Genomic DNA, 18,600 nt, shown 5'->3' with positions numbered 1-18,600 from the left:
TCACCATATGGTGGATAGGACCACCCACCCTGACATGTCAGAAGGGATCTTCATGATCTACAAAGAGAGGTCCAACGTTACAAGAGAGAACCCCTAGATCAACAAGACCATCAAGCAGGTTTAAGTAGCATTCACACGTATGTAGTTGCAGATGCCATAAGCAACTCCGGTAGATCTGTGGTTACATCCCGTCGAAACAGCCACATTAATAGAACTGGAGAACAGGCCTTAAAGTGAACTTATTTTGTGTGGGAGGTACCCGAAGTAGTGGACAAATATAGTCCATATTCGAACCCGATCTATATCTGGTAGATATATTATGATATGCAAAATATGGACCAAATCGGTCACTCCCTTCAAGAGTTATCGGGCTCACAATCGTTCCGAACATTTTAGCACTTCTGTGGGGGAGGTGGACCGATATGGCTTATTTTCGAACTTGAACTAAGTTTGGACAAAATATTACATAAGCCAAATTTTGGAACGAATCGGTTGATCCGTTCGAGAATTATCTTGTGCTCCTACCACTACACACGATGCCATAGGGTTTTTTTTACACCTTTCAGGTTATTTTCTCAGGAAGTATGGACTTGCCACTGATGAAAGTTATACCGTCGTATTGAGGGCTGAATACAAGTCCTAAACTGAACTGCTCCGAAATTTTGTGTGGGAGGTACCCGAAGGAGTGGACCGATTGAGTCCATATTGGAACCTCATCTAAGTCTGGTAGAAATTTTATGATATTCAAAGTATGGACCAAATCGGTCACTCCCTTCAAGAGTTATCGGGCTCACAATTGTTCCGAACATTTTTGCACTTCTGTGGGGGAGGTGGACCTGTATGGCTTATTTTCAAACTTGAACTAAGTTTGGACAAAATATTACGAAAGCCAAATCGAATCGATTGATCCGTTCGAGAGTTGTCGTTCGCTCCAGCCCGACAGACAGACGGACGGACATGGATAAATCAACTCCAAATTGTCTGAAAGGTAATTAAGATAATTACACTAAAGCTGTAAAAGACCTACGAACACCAACTAAAATGACTAGTGTGCATGATAACTCTCGAAGGGAATATCTGCTTCGGTCTAAACTTTGCGCATCGTAATAGGTTTTTACTACTACAAGATAATGTTTTTTCTTACAGAAGTTAATATTTCCCACTCTCGAACGCATCAACAGATTCCGTCCAACATTACTTCCAAACTTAGTATAAATTCGATGATTGATCATATATGTCCACGTTTTGGTATAACTCCCAGCTTCGGTCACGTTTTTCAACGGAATTAGTTGTAAATTTCATGAGAATACTCGATACTTAAAGAGCGCGGTTTTTACCAAAAATATCATGTCAAAAAAGCTGTAAAAGGTAAGTAAGTGAACATTTCCTTCACCGATATTCGCCGATATCAGTTGAAATTATCAATTCACCCAGGCTGAGGGTGTATCTCTGTCGGCAAAGCCGATTGGCACTTTGTTACTTGCTTTGGAATATACAAAGGTGGGTCTATGACCTAAATATCGATGTGCTACACACTTTTCAGCCAAAGCCAAATTATAATACCCTCTCCACATACTGGTTATACCCTAAACCAGGATACCAGATCAGGATCCTGTTGTTTTCACAACAATTAGGGCACACAAGGCATGAAAAAGACCCTTCAGTGCTGCCAAATTCAAAGATTATTTTTCTCACATTATTCATGATAGGAGGAATGCTCTCTCGAGAAAAATCTATTCCGCGAGAGTTGTATTCCGCAAGAATATTCATGATTGGGCTGATAATCTTTTGCTCCGAACATAAAAATAAAAACAACTTGCGAAATTCCGCAATATTGTAAACATCATTGACAATACCGATGGTAGAAAATATCATAATCTAGAATTTTTACAAAAACTATTGTCAGTCAAGAAAACCTGTTACTGAAATTTATGATTTGATGGTATATAATTCTCATATATATAAATGTCAGGTATAATATTACGAGTATTGACAAACATAACACATGTCCACGTTTTGCCAGGTTTAACTAAAAAGGCAACAAAGTGAATGGAGAAACATAACTACTCCATTGCGCTCATGACCCAATAACAGTTTCCCCAGCAAAATTAGATGATTTCGATTTGAGCTGTCAAAATTCATATTTGTCATTTGAATTCGCTGTGAGGTATAGAAATGTCAACCTGTACAGAAACAGGTAGATGTATCTCGAAAAAGAAAACAAATAAACTTAATGTTGTACATGTAAAATGTCAACTTTTATTAATTTACAATAACTTATTTTAGCAGTTCAATTTCGATAAGCTGGTATTTTCTGTTTCGTCAAACAAAAATAACTAGGGTAACAACTTTTTCTCAGAAAATGTTTTGTACACACAGAAAAAAATGGCCTCTCTAACATATGTCCCAAACATATTTTGCAGCAAACATATATTTGTTTGCAAGCAGTCCCAAACATAACATATGTTTGAGTCCTGCAAACAAATATATGTTTGGGTGCAAACAAATTATGTTTCGGTGCAAAACAAATACAAACCCAAAACGCATGCACCAGTGGGCGCCTTCTGAGAGCAAGGGAGCGTAAATGTCAATGTGAAACACATTGAAATGTATGCTCACTTGCTCTCAGCAAGCGCTGACTGGCTAATCGAAGGGTGTTTTTTCTTGAACAAAAGCAACAAAGACACATAGGTATATACAAAATTCCAAAGAAATACATAACACACTTTAATAAAAGAAAAACTAAATGAAAAATAACTTATAAAAAGTCGCACTTTTAAAAAGAAAAATTATATAGAAACATCGTTGAACGCTTCTTCTTAGTTATGAAATAAACCACATTTTTCTCAAAGTTGAAATCATCAGCGGGAAATCGGCATCTGAAATCAAATGATTATATAATGTAATAAATAGGTACATCCATATTTCAAATATACATACAGTGGCGGCCATATAATTAAGAACGACATCGTATTAAAAAGTATTTGACTTGCTACGTTCCAAATATTTGAATATTTATATGGAACAAAATTTGTGAATAAAGTACACGGTAAGCACTTTCAAATAAAGCCAAAACATGTTTTAATTCTCCATCGTTTATACGAAAGAAACCACGATTTATTAAAATAGTCATAAATCGACCTGGCCACATAATTAAGAACGATATAAGTAATGGTTACTTTAAGGTAATTTTCTTACACAATATGTGAATATATCGTTATGTATTTTAGAAATCGGTTACTTTGATTAATTTTTAGTATCAAATGTCCTTCAATGGTACATATTATTGAGTCTAGGTTTGATAATTAGGGCATACCTAAGGTTTTCCAAAATTTGCCCATAATTTGACGAATTTATTTTGTTTTTGGGATCTAAAGCCACAGTTTTTGGCTTTGGCCTCACATCCCCTCTACGACGCTTTGAAGGATACCTTGTGATTGTCGTTCCATAGTCGGCGCTTATTTACCCTTAAATTGGGTTTTATCCCACTTCTTTGTGTCCTTTACGAGGGAATTGTCTGGGAAATAGTTTCGTATTAGCCATTTCCACCTTATAAATCGGTAGGATTGTTGTCTACAGGTAGTAGACAGGAAATAAAACAATAATTTCGTTTTGTACAAAAAATTGGCCTAACGGTACACCGAACAAAAATGAAAGGTTTAATATTTTGAAAGCCTTCATTGCACAATGTCTTTGTGGGTGTGGTAGGCATAGTTATGTAAGACTTTTTAATCAATGAAGCTCATATTAATATCAAAACCCGTCAAATCAATAATTTTTATGGATGAAAATACAATTTTTGTATAAACTAATGTCTGATGTACATACACAAAATTGTTGTGGAATTCGAGCATTCAAAACATTAGTTAATAAATGTTATATTCGGTGTGGAATTCTTCCAATTCGTGTATATACCTTATATTATTGTTTCATTTCCTGTCTATTACCTGCAGACAAAAATCCTACCGCTTTATAAGGTGGAAATGGCTCTTACGAAACTATTTCCCATGCAATTCCCTCGTAAAGGACTCAAACAAGTGGGATAAAAGCCAATTTAAGGGTAAATAAGCACCGATTATGGAACGATAATCACAGGGTATCCTTCAGAGCGTCGTAGCGGGGATGAGAGGAAGCCAAAACTGTGGCTTTAGATCCCATAAACAAAATAAATTCGTCAAATTATGTGCAAATTTTGGAAAACCTTAGGTATGCCCTAATTATCAAACCTAGACTCAATAATATGTACCATTGAAGGACATTTGATACTAAAAATTAATCAAAGTAACCGATTTCTAAAATACATAACGATATATTCACATATTGTGTATGAAAATTACCTTAAAGTAACCTTTACTTATATCGTTCTTAATTATGTGGCCAGGTCGATTTATGACTATTTTAATAAATCGTGGTTTCTTTCGTATAAACGAGGGAGAATTATAACATGTTTTGGCTTTATTTGAAAGTGCTTACCGTGTACTTTATTTACAAATTTTGTTCCATATAAATATTCAAATATTTGGAACGTAGCAAGTCAAATACTTTTTAATACGATGTCGTTCTTAATTATATGGCCGCCACTGTACATATGTATGTATGTATATGAAAAATGTATTGATGTAATTACCAATATAAAATGCGATTTCTTCCTTGTCCAAAAAAATACTTCCATTCAACTTTTTGATTCAATTATAAAATATCCAATTATAAAATGTATTGGGCATTTAATTTACTAAAAAGCACAATTTCTTTAAGAAAAGACAAAACACTGATTTCTTCACTCACTTTACTGTCTTTACTCCACGATGTTCTCTAGAACGCTGATGGAAAAGACCAACATAATCAATACCATTTTTTTTTCTTTTCCTCTTCGCTTGCTAGGTTGGTTAACAAAAACAAAGCACGAAACACAAGTGTTTTACGCATTACACCATGCACACAGCTTTTTATTATAAACCAGCATTCCGCAGCTGCGAGAGCCCTGTTGTTACTGTCTTTGACAAAAATCCTCTCCACCCATAAAAAATATGTTCTAACATAAAAACTATGTTGGTGCCCAAACATATTAAAGTGAGATATGTTACAAAAGTTTGCAAACATTTATTTGTTTGGACACAAACAAATTATGTTTGGATCCAAACATATATTTGTTTGCAATCAGTCCCAAACAAATATTTGTTTGGATCCAAACATATTTCTAACATATATTTTTCTGTGTGTATGTATCTACCTGAGTTGACAGAAAATAAATTCGCCTCAAAGTTTTTTTCGCCTCTGTTTATGAATTTTCTTTGAATTCGCTAGCTGGAGGACCTGTAATTGGGCCATGATTGCACTCATCCAAGCTCCCACCCCAATATAAGGAATAAAAAACCATAAATATGAAACGAAAACATAAATTACGACCAGGCAGGTTTCATTCCAAAAAAACACTTCTTAGGTTGTTCCGGTATAACTCAACCATCAAAGAAGAAACAAATTAAAATAAGAGTCTCATTGTTGGTGTACATCAGCGGCGACCATAGGAATACAAACAAAACGAATGCATGTGTGAATGTATGAGTGAAAAAAGCAACAACCAAATGATGTTTTTTGTTTGTTTTTGTTCACGCATAGTGTACGTGAGGGAGAAAAGCAAATGCAAAGACAACTCAGTGGGATCGCTGAGTATACTGTCTTTGCAAAAAGAGCAGCTCTGGTCAGGGACGTACGCAGGATTTCATTTCGGGGGGGCCCAACTTGACCAAAAATCATGAAAAATTCAAATGTTGTGTAGCGTTACGTAAACCTATTTTAAGGGGTTATGGCCACTTATAAGTATCAGAAAAGCCATTTTTATGCATTTTTTATAAGAAATCTATTTTTTTTTCTTTTGAATAATCTTTCTGACAAATGCCCGACTATAAAGCACTGTTTTACTAAAGCAGTTTGCGGTACCCACTATGTTTAAAAAAGAATAAACCGATCAGCATATATTTTTGTGGGATCATTACGAACCTAATAATCTTGTCCATTATCGAAACGGAATTAAAAAATCAAATTTTAAAAATTTTGGACAGTTAAAATCAAAATTTCGATTTAAAAAAACACACTGAAAAAAATTTATATTTTTCGGACTCCGTCAGCAGTTTTTTAAAGACTCTCTCGGTAAGCACATGATTTATGTGTATAATAGTCCCACAAAAACATATAAAGACCGGAGCATCCGTTTTCGAGCTACAGTGGGCACCGCTTTCAAAAGTGCCATTTCGAGGAAAAGACGTTTTTAGATTCTATGCTACATAGCTAATATCTCGGTAAATTTTTGTCCGATGGACTGAAAATTTTGGCACATATTCTATTCTACATGTACTTTAAAATGAGCCAAAAAAATTTCGATTTTTCGAATTTTATATGAAATATTGGTACAAGTATATAAATTCAATAGAAATAATTCATAATATTTTGGATACAATTTTAAAATTTACAGAGTAGGATATTTAGAATTGAAAATAGACGAACGTGGCCTGGTTCGGTAAAGTCGCCATGTAAAATTTAAGCCCCGTTTTCAGTATATTGAAGTTTTTAATCATACGGGCTCGAGTTATATTTTATCGCAGAATTTTCAACCACAAAGAATTGCCGTTGTCTTTGCTATAGCAAGATTTTTACTATTTCGATGATCTTAGCCTAATTTTTAAGAATATCGGCTGCCGTTGTCGTTGATATGTTTCCAAATGAAAACATTAAGAAAAATTTAACAGTTTTGGAGATACAGTTCTGGTGCGAAATCTATACAAATTATGGAATTTTTAGATATATTAAAAAGTTTGAGGTAATAAATGTAGTTTTTCCAGTTCAATATTTGTCCAAATATTTTATTCTGACCCTTATCTACAAATTTGCTTCAGAGGTCAGAAGAAGATTTGCATTGGTTTCAGAGATATAGCCCCGAGTTGCTTTAAAAAGTCGATAATTAGCAATGTTTAAAGGGGGCCATAAAATCCAAGCTAAATCTGACTCAACAAAACGCAACTAGGGCTTTTGTACTTTGCGTCTGTACTTTCAAAAATCCTCACTTCAAATTTTTTGCACAAGAATACCTTAAAGATGCTGCACAGTGTTATTTACCGAAAGAGATGGACTCGGATTCAGGATTATTTTTTACTTTTATTATAATGTTAAAGAAGAAGCATTATATATTTTTTTTTTTAATTGTACGATTAGAAGTTTTTGGACTCGACACTTTGACAAACACTTTGATGGACTTTGGACAAACACTTTGATGGACTTAGTTCTATATAGTTTTGACAAATAACAATCGATCCTTATTGAACCCCACTTAATTATTCGGTTATAATAAGCTAAATAATTTTAGAAATGGATCTTATTTTGAGAGACGGTCCTCTCGGTAGTTACCGCGCCCATAAGCTATTTTAGTTGATTACCGTAGCATTTAGAGCTTTGTCAGGAAGCATGAACTTGTCCACGAAAAATAGGATATCGCTGTAAACAAGACTACAAAATGTCCAAAGGATCCTCAAACAGTCTTTAAACTTCGGTTATGTTAGACTTGTATGAGTGACCTGAAGATGTTGTCCAAACATATTCTCTTGGAACTTGATGTACTTTTGGAAGTAATTTTGCGAGTGATTCGATTTTGGACCGAATCGGTCAGTCCCTTCGACCATTTTAGTGAAAATTGTGAACTTTTATGGCGGAGGTACTGATATGACTTCAATTTAATTTGGACAAAACATTACGAGATCCATAACTTGGACCAAATCGGTTGATCCGTTCGAGAGTTATCATGAGTTGCAACCTGCCAGACAAACAGAGATACAGATGGATGGACGGTGATGACGGTCATGTCTGAAACGAATATTGTCCAAACATATTTATGTGGAGTCTAAAATCATTATTTTGATGAGACCTACATATTTGTATCGTATCCTAGTGTATATAATCTCGTAACCTTAAAGTCTGAGGCTACAATTATACTTCGGTGATAATAAGGAAAAAAATCAAGTGACGCACAAAAAATCATTTGTCTTCATTATTTTCTCATACTGTTTAGCAGCAAATTTGTCTAAAATAGAATAACAAAATGTTGGCGATGGCAGTAAAACAAATTTCTAATTGGTTTTCAAGATGTAGTCCACGAAGGACCGACCATTCATACATTGTATCTTATAGACATTTTTTCATATACTTCCATTCCCACAACTCTGAACTCGTTATTTTTGTTGTTACAGGATGAGTTTTAAGCCTCTATATAGTTCGAATATGGCATAAACTTGGAGTACATTCATTAAGGATTTGCATTTGATAGTGGAAAGATATGACATGAAGAAGTAATTCAGATTTCATTGGAAGTTTCTCTCAAAAACAGGATACTAACAAAAATTTTTTAAAAATTTTCTTACAAAACTTGTTAATGATGTACATTTTCTGTTCAGAAACTTAAGAAAATATAAGCTTTAATTTGAAATCTGCAAACATACAAACATTTTTATGAGAAAAAATATAATAACTAGTTACAGCAGCTTAACAATTTTTGTTCGACCAAACCATTTCGGGGGGGGGGGCCCGGGCCCCCTGTGCCCCCCCCCCCTGCGTACGTCCCTGGCTCTGGTGTACATACACAAAAAAAAACAACGATAAACAAAGCTCACCATTTTTTTTTTCACCACGGCATCGAATACCGAGAGAAGAGAATAAAATTGTCGAAGAAAAGAGAACAATATTGTCCAGTTGAAAAAAAACTATTGTTGGATATGACAAAAACAATTGTTGTTATTAACAAAAAAGATTGTTTGAGTCACAATACTACATACGGAATCTAACAATATATCTACCATACATATTTTGCTCTTCGAATATTGTTGGATCAACCATATTTTTTCTCTGCGTGTAAGTGAAGCTTCGTTCGCACTAAAGGCCTCGACACATAAGCGGCATGACTTGTTAAGTCAGCATCATCGGCTGGCATATTCGTAAATGAACAAGAGGAAAATGATAACATAGTTACCATATTTTACCATTTTCCTTTCGTTCATTTACCAAATATGCCAGCCGATGACTTCAGCCAGCCAGAAATCATCTTATGTAACGAGGCCTTAATTGTTCATACTCACATAGACATTGGAATTAATTCTGCTTATCTGCATTGACCGTCAATTATCATAGATTAATAATTCTCTTTTTCAGAATAAGTTTTTTTAACAGAACTGAGATTTTGTTTTATAAATGTTCTTTTAATATTGTTGCTTTATGTGCTTGAATTTAGCCCTCTTCAGTCTAACTCATTATAATCGAAATAAATGTAATAAAGTGAAGAACTCGAATCATTTCACATGGTTCATGGAGTTCTAATGAATTATTCAAAATTACGAATTTATAAAATTGAAATATTAACTCTTTTCATAGATAATCCAAAACACGGGAAAATTATAACTTTGCTTTAATTTCTCTTACACCAATTCTCATAATTTTGTTTATGTATGTATATGTGTTTACTAAAATTTACTAATTATTTAAGCAATTAAATAATTTATTAAATTAAAATCACGTACTTTAAAACACTAAACAGCATATATCGAACTTAACTTATTAATTTTGTATTACTAAAGAACACATTAATACGACTATATATGTACATACATACATATTTTTGTCAATAATCCAAATTTTATATCCGTTGCTTTGTAACATTTCTTCCTAATTTTTACTTAAAAGATTTTAACAAATGATAAAAAAATCATATTTTTAATTTAGTGTTTAAATTAAATGTTTTTGTTTGTAACATTTTTTGTTTTATCTTTATTTACACCCATTTTTTCTTTTTCAACACAATACCATCCTATTTATTTCCAGGCACTAGAGTGTAACTTAAATATCGCAAGGAAAAAAACTGTAATTTTATTTAGAAATTTATATTTTATATTTTTTTATATGAAAGAGAAAAAAAAAACAATATGTCTGCCTATCATTAAATGCATAATAATTTTTTAAGCAATTGCCAAAACTCTTCTAAGAGAGCCAATATACAAAAGAATAAAAAAAATTTAAGTTAAAAAAAAATATATAAAACCCAAAATCTAATTAAAACCATTTGAAAAAATATGTACTTTAAGTTTTGTAAATTCCATTAAATTTGAAATAATTATTTTATTTTTACCTTTAACACTCCCCCTTTACATTCGGCAACTTATTATTGTGTCTTATTTATCTGAAAATATATATTAAAATGAATTTACTGTTTTAGTTAAATATTTATAATTTTGAATCATTTGTTTAATAAGAAAATATTAACAATGAATTTTTATATATTTAACTTTGAAAAGTAAATTAAAAAACTGTAAAATTTAACAAAGTTACGAAAATTGAAACATTATTTTCATGCCTTGTATCTCGCTTAAAAATACAATTTTAGTGTTTTTCTTTCGCATACATATTCGTTTCAACATTGTGAAACAGGGGCCTAATAACGTGATTCGATTCGATCAAGAATTTGTCATGACGAGTCTCGATCGAAAACGTTCAAGCAATGTTATCGATTTTTTTCGATAGTAACCGGTAATCGACCTATGGAAACCGCTGTGTCCTTCAAGCAACATAATGAAGGTAGACGCCAAAAATGTTTTTATTTTAAAACAAAAACTAAAAAAAAACAAAATTATGAATGCGAAAATGTAAATATTTGTGGAATTTGTTGAACAATACATTGAATAATAATTTCGGAATGAAGTAGTTCTAAGAAAATTATTTATGCTTATAAAACTTTTTTGTGACATATTGCTTTTACATGTACCTTAATAGTTCTCTCTCATCTGATAACTGTTCGTAAACTGCACATGTCTCAAAAGTTTTGAAATTTTGAAAGGAGTGGACCTCCGTATTCGAAGCTCATCTATGTGAAAACTTTGGACCAAATCGGGTTCTCCCTTCAAGAGTTATTGTGGGCACCATTTACCGACGTAATTGTGGTGCCTCTTTCCAGGGTTAGAGAGTGACTAAACCATTGCCCACAATTTGCTTATTTCGGATTCAATTTTGCAACTCTTCAGATGATTTTGCCACAGCAAGGAATATTAAAAAAGGAGTATTGAAAAAAAAACCAATAATAATATTGAGAAACAAAACAATTCTACAAGTTATTCGAATTCCTGTTAATATTTTCTTATTAAAGCAATTGCATTTTTAAAAACTATTGAAACTAAACAAAAAAATACTTAAAAACATATCCCTCGATTTAGTATTATTTTATAATTAAATAAAAATATTAAAAACAAAAACATTTACAAAAACAAACATTCACTACCTATTATGCAACTAATAATTCCATTGCTTAAAAATATGTATAAATATTTAATGTTGTGAAGTTTACACCATAGATATTCTAATTATTATTTTTTACAAAACAAAAAAAAACATTTTTCAATTTAATATTCTAAGTATTATGAAAAAAATTTACAACAAAATATTAGATATTAAAACAAATTAAAAACCATTTCTGATTTAAATTATCTATTTTACAAACTTTAAATTTGTGTTGTTAATTTTTAATATTCTTTATTTCTTTAGCTTTGTATATTTTTATTTGCCTTAATTTATTTATCTTTTAGAGTTATTTTATTTAATGTGTGTAATGTTTTTTAAAGTCATTTTTCTTCTACTTTTCATTTTGCAATGTTTTTATTTTGTTTTTGAATATTATTTTAGTTTTTTATCTTATTGACATTTTTCTTAATAAAGATTTAAACGATTTATTTTTAATATGTGTATAATTTTTTTTAAATGATTTAATTTAGAAACGCTTAAGTAATTTTATTTTATATTACAAAATAAAATTTTATTAAAAGAAAAAAAAATACCATTAAATCATGGCGTATCATTTGGCTTTTTTGTTCCCCCATTTTTAGTTTTCATTTTTCAGTCCAGCAGTAAAATTAAAATTTATGAATTAATTTCATATTAATTAATTAATCGTCTATAGATTATACAGTGGAATGCACTGCTTATGAAATTCTTAAAATATGTCCATAGAATTTTATAAAAAATAAGAAAGATAGATAGATAGATAGATAGATAGATAGATAGATAGATAGATAGATAGATAGATAGATAGATAGAAAGAAACAAAAAAAGAATGAAAGAAAAAAAGAAGAAAGTATTTTCATGACTGAGTCTATATAACGAAATATTTTAAAAAGTTCACAAAAATCCTTTTCGGGGCAACAAAATTTTATTTTACCGAATTTTTCAACTTTGTAATCGCACCGTGGTGGCAATGCGTAATCGACCCCATAAAGTCTCCTTATGCCCCATCAGGAACATTTTATTTATATAGTTTTATAAACATCTAATCATTTGGTAGTATACTAAGATCATGAAAAATACTTCCCAATTTACATCGAATCTTTATGCTGGACTGAAATCGTTTTCAATACCCTCCAATCAACCATCATTGCTTTTCTCTATGGCTGAAATTCCCAAATAAGCTTTGTCATGTTTTTATTTTGTCCACAAAAAAAGTAAACAATTTAACGACCCTATTTAAATTTTTTTAAATATTTCTTTTAAAAATGCCAAACTTGTTTTTTCTTACAGCCGTTTGAAAATTCTACAACATCAATTGTCTGCACCGAAATCCTAGTAAAACTCCACAATATTCGTCATCATTCTCGTCACAGTTTTCACAGCGTTTAAGTAATCGTTTGCTCAACAGTTTTATACGACGTTTTAGGGCCAAAAGAACCGATGATTAAGAAGGTGTTTCTTTTTTTAGTTAAGCTAATTAATTTAAAAGGTAATTAAATTTATAATATAAAACAAACAAAATAACGACATACAAACAAACAAAAAATGGTACTCAACATTTATATCATTCAACGAATTTAAGTTTAGATTTTTAAGTATAAAGAAAAAGAGGAAAGAGAGTGTGTTGCGGAGCTGATATAATAATTAAACTGTACCACAAACATACTTTTTCCAAAATTATAAGAAAAATCAGGCGCATAATGAAAGAGGGGCGAAAATAGAAGACACGTGTATCGGCAAGTAAATTTCAGTATTTAGATTACATAGGTAATACTATACTACTATTCCTCAGAAACTGTAACCCTCTTCAAACTGTAACCTACTTTAAAAGTGGGTTGCAGCAACACAATTTTTTCAGTGGACAAAATTTAAACTTTTGAGATTGAAACAAGTAAGAACGGCGTTAAGTTCGGCCGGGCCGAACTTGTTATACCCTCCACCACAAGTTGTATTGAAGTAAAATGGAGTAATTAGTTTCCTTTCGTGTATGAAGAAGACTTAATACTAAATTTCAGTAATTTCGGTAAAACAATGTGCGGCACCATTCTATGGGGGCTATTTCAAAACGTCGATCTATACCTACAAATTTCTGGCGGAAAGTTTTTAGGCTCAAAGAAGACTAAATACCAAATTTCCTATATTTCGGTAAGAGAATGTAGTACGAAAATCAAGAAGTACGCTTCTATGGGGATATAGGAAGACGTGGACCTATACTGATAATACTCTTCTGGAATATTTTATAACTCTTGGAAGACGAAATAACGAATTTCAGCCATTTCGGTTGGATATTGACGTCACAATCTTCAGTATTACGAAAATCGAAACGTGGACCTATATCGACGAATTTTAGTCGGAAAATGGGCAATATGAAAGCGTGGACCTGTACAAACATATTTCTGGCGAACAGTTTTATATCACGATGAAGACTAAATACCAAATTTCAGCCATTTTGTTGGAATATTGAGGCCACAACGTTCAAAATACCGAAAAACGGGAGGTACCGTTCTATGGGGGCTATATGAAGGCATGGACCGATACCGACAAAGTTCTGTGGAAAAGTTTTATACCACAAACGTAGACTAAGTACCAAATTTCAGCCATTTTGGTAGGATAATGAAGCAAAAACCCTAAAAATACTGAAAATCTGGAGGTACCTTTCCAAGGGGGCTATATGAAGGCGTGGACCTATACCGACAAATTTAAAGAGGAAGTTTGAGTACCGCCGACGAAGTCTAAATACCAAATTTCGGCCATTTCGCTGGAATATTGAGGCCACAACGTTCAAAATACCGAAAAACGGGAGGTACCGTTCTATGAGGGCTATATGAAGGCATGGACCGATACCGACAAAGTTCTGTGGAAAAGTTTTATACCACAAACGTAGACTAAGTACCAAATTTCAGCCATTTTGGTAGGATAATGAAGCAAAAACCCTAAAAATACCGAAAATCGGGAGGTACCGTTCTATGGGGGCTATATGAAGGTGTGGACCGATACCGACAAAATTCTGGGGGAAAGTTTTATACCCCTAAAGAAGACTACGTACCAAATTTCAGCCATTTTGGTAGAATAATGAAGCAAAAACCTTAAAAATACCGAAAATCAGGAGGTACCATTCCGGGGCTATATGAAGGTGTGGACCGATACCGACAAAATTCTGGGGGAAAGTTTTATACCCCTAAAGAAGACTACGTACCAAATTTCAGCCATTTGGTAGGATAATGAAGCAAAAACCTTAAAAATACCGAAAATTGGGAGGTACCGTTCTATGGGGGCTATATCAAAACGTGGACCGATATATCCCATTTTCAATACCAACCATCCGGCAAGTAATTAAAACTTCTGTTCCAAATTTTGACTCTCTATCTTTAAAATTGCGAGCTGTATCTTGATTTCAACAGACGGACGGACGGACAGACGGACATGGTCAAATCGACATAGAATTTTATGCCGACGAATATTTCGATGTGTTACAAACGGAATGACAAATTTAATTATACCCTCCATATGGTGGAGGGTGTAATAATATAAAAAAGTGAACAAACAAATTTTCATATTGGGTAGTGTCCGGTCGATAGGGATCTATGGACCGCTCTTGACTATGTCAGTGACCACTTCTACCTCGGCAGTTCCACTATTTACTGCTTCACCCTACATCCCATGTATTGTTCACAAGAGTCGAGATCAAGCGAAATAGAAAGGCAATGGACGATAGGTGTATAAGAAGTTCCTTCCTCCGCTTCTTGTACGATCCATTCACATTCAATATCCGTAACCATCGAAATTTGTACAAGGTACATGATATTTATCCCGCTTACAAATTCTTTAATCCCGATATCTTTGTTGCGGATTGCTGTAATTATCTGTATTCCGAAAATGAATCGATCGACGATGACGTTGGAGACACTGGGATTTTTCTGGAGCAGCAGGCAGCAGCACAACTCCTATGGCAGTAATCTTAAAGGCGGCCAAAACTTAAGAAAGTTCATAAATGAACCCCCTAAAAAAGTACTTTGTTGCAAACGGAACAGATCCAAGGTCCAGGGGAGCGGGTTCTTTCGTACCGGATAGACCCGGAACCATAGTGTTTCGGCCAGCGGCTGCCAACCCAGCATTAAACTTACGCTTCTACGTAGGATTAAATGCTGCTACAACAACAACAAGGTCCAGGGTTCTTTTCTACCGCAACCCAGGTGAATAGACATACATTGTGTAATCGTAATATTTCTCGCAAACCTAATTAAAGTTGAAGACAGACTCCTTCAAGTATCTCCCCTACAAAAGTTTAAAATGTTAAGAGCAATTTAAGAACTGAACCCTTATGCAATTTTTACCGAAATAGTCCTTGTGGCCCTGAATACAATGATATAATTTTATAATTCCGTGTACAAATCTATACTTACTGATATAATGGTTCAAAATATCTAAATAACCTACAGTGACCAACTAAAATGATTGGAGGACACACTGACATTGTCTCAGTCTTTGCACATCGTAATATTCCTCTCAAACTTAAACCAGAGATGGACTATATCGGACAATTCCTTCGAGTATCTTCGCCACCGTGTTACAGTGGTAAGCACGTCCGCCTTGCATTCCGAAGGTCTCGGGTCAATCCCTGACCAGAACATAAACATTTTCGACGGTAGAAGGTCCCCTCAGTGCAATACTGGCTTAGATTTCCTGAGTATTTCAGCCAAAAATAACTTCTCTACAAGTGGTGTTGTAAGACACGCCTTTCGGATATTGTGGGAACATACATATGTATGTATGTATCTGTCCCAACCCGGAACCTTACAATATCGTTCTAGTCCGCCCCTGCCATCTCAGTAACCGAATGCCTGCTCAGGATTCTTTCCGTCCATAACGGGACGTAAGGAAACACAGGGCAAATATAAATATGCTCGGTTTGCGACATGCGCATCCTCTACATTCAAACTTCGGTGGGATGCAACTGATGCAGGGAATGGGTGCATCTCAGGGGTTGTTCTGGACTCGCTCATGTGAGGGACTACGACAGAAACTATGCTGCTGCCTGAACACAGCTCCCTGTGAGTTGTCGTCAACTGTATATGAGACTCCACGGCAGTCCCCTTCATTTTGCAATGGAATCCGAGGTCAGATCAAAGAAATAGTAGGCTTCATGAGTCGAAAAAATAACATACAGCGTTGTGATGATTTGAATGAAGTCGAAGAATTTTATAATGATATTGCGCAGTTACTAAAGATGACAAAAAAACACGAAATAACAATAATACAAGGCGACTTTAATGCCAAGGTCGGAAACCAAGAAGTTGAAAATATTACGGGAAAAAATGGCCTAGGCGAACGAAATGATAGAGGAGACAGACTAGTGCAATTTTGTCAGGAATATTGTATGAAAGTGACCAATACGTGTTTTCCCCTACATCCCAGACGGTTATACACCTGGAAATCCCCACAGGACAATGAAAACCAAATTGTGAGAAACCAAATAGACTACATAATAATAAATAAAAGATATTTCTCCAGTGTTACAAAATGTTCGACCTACCCAGGAGCAGATGTGCCATCGGATCACAACTTACTCGTGGCAAATATGCGAATTAAGCTCGCATCAAATCGGAGAAAACAGCCCCAAAATAAAATGAATATTGAAAAACTTAAAGACTCGGCAACTAAACATGAGCTGCAAAACAATATAAATGGACAACTACAACAGTTGAATGAAGAAAATATGCACGAATTGTGGAACAAGGTGAAAGATGTTATAAACACGACTGCAAAGAACACTCTGGGAAAGCGAACATCATCAAGAACAGAAGAATGGATTACCGACGAGATTCGAGAACTATGGAATGAGCGAAGCAAATACAGAAATAAAAACTATGAAAAATACTGGGAGATAAATAAGGAGATACGATCTGCGACCCGAACAGCCAAAAATGCGAATTTGAATGCCAAATGCCAGGAAATTGAATTTCTACAAAGTATACACGATGATTTTAACCTCCACAAGAAGCTAAAGGAAGCCGCCGGAGTATATGGAAAGAAAATAAGCAATCCAGTTCTAATTAACAAAAACAATGAAGCTGTATTTGACTTGGAGGGAAGGAAGCATATATGGGAGGAATATATTACCAATCTTTTTACTGATAGCGAACGATCATCTTATGAGGATGATTCGGAAATTCCAAGAAGAGGGACGCCTATAACGCAGAGCGAAGTAGAATGCGCTATAAAATCATTGAAAGACAGAAAGGCTACAGGACCGGACGAAATCCCATCAGAATTACTGAAACTTATTGATTCCAGCAATATACACCTACTAGTCAACCTTTTTAATTACATATACAACACTGGAAAATATCCACAAGAATGGCTAAAATCAACCTTCATCGCAATACCCAAGAAAAATAATGCAAAACAATGCAGTGACTTCAGACTCATTAGCTTAATGAGTCATGCCTTGAAGATATTTCTAAAGATTATTCATAGTAGAATATACAAAATATGTGAAGCACACATGGGAAATACCCAATTTGGGTTTAAAGAAGGAATGGGTACAAGAGAAGCACTATACTGCATCCAAATTATAACACAAAAATGTAGGGATGCCCAGAAGGATGTATTCATGTGTTTTATTGACTACGAAAAAGCTTTCGATACCGTCAAACACGATAAATTAATGGAAATACTACATGATATAGGAATGCAAGACAATGAACTTATGTGCATAAAAAGTCTCTATTGGAATCAGTCGGCAAGAATTGAAGTAAGTGGAGAACCAACAAAAGAAATTGGCATCTCAAGGGGTGTTAGACAGGGCTGTCTTCTATCTCCCTTATTGTTTAATGTATATTCAGAGAAAATATTCCAAGAAACGCTAGAAGGAGAAAACGTCGGAATAAAAATTCATGGGAAAATAATTAATAACATAAGGTATGCGGACGATGCCACGTTACTGGCTGGAAGTATATCCGGTCTCCAGAAACTTGTGGAGAAACTTGCACGTGTAAGTGAGAAATATGGCCTTAAAATAAACATGAAGAAGACGAAATATATGGTCATAAGCAGAAAAAATCCCCATGCAGATGTGACCTTAAAAGTTCAAGGTACAGAAATTGAAAGAGTGCGATCTTTTAAATATCTAGGGATACTAATAAACGACCAATGGGATCCCTCGAAAGAGATTAAAAGTCGTATAGAGATGGCGCGAGATGCTTTCTGTAAATACAACAAACTTATGAAAAGCCATGACATAAACGTAACAACGAAAGTACGTTTTATAAAATGCTATATTTGGTCGGTGCTGCTATA

At 33.9% G+C, this 18,600-nt stretch overlaps 1 protein-coding gene across 21 annotated transcripts in view; it reads left to right on the top strand.

Moving 5' to 3' along the window:
• Positions 1-16,928, top strand: part of Rok (Rho associated coiled-coil containing protein kinase) — a 138,320-nt gene extending 121,392 nt beyond the window's left edge. For 11 of the 21 annotated variants that reach the window (XM_073977409.1, XM_073977406.1, XM_073977411.1 and 8 more), the window contains one exon: positions 9,856-11,854. In XM_073977409.1, coding sequence (XP_073833510.1) covers positions 9,856-9,862 — 7 coding nt within the window. In that variant the 3' untranslated portion in view covers positions 9,863-11,854. Of the gene's footprint in view, positions 1-9,855; positions 11,855-12,591 lie in introns of those variants that run through there. The other 10 variants (XM_073977395.1, XM_073977393.1, XM_073977392.1 and 7 more) reach the window with 2 other exon arrangements.
• Positions 16,929-18,600: the final 1,672 nt, after the last annotated feature.

Source organism: Musca autumnalis, unplaced genomic scaffold, assembly GCF_047663935.1.
Source record: "Musca autumnalis isolate F117 unplaced genomic scaffold, ASM4766393v1 scaffold_3, whole genome shotgun sequence".
Lineage (NCBI taxonomy): Eukaryota > Metazoa > Arthropoda > Insecta > Diptera > Muscidae > Musca > Musca autumnalis.
The sequence above is the reverse complement of the archived record's forward strand: the minus strand, read 5'-3'. Positions and strand labels throughout refer to the sequence as shown.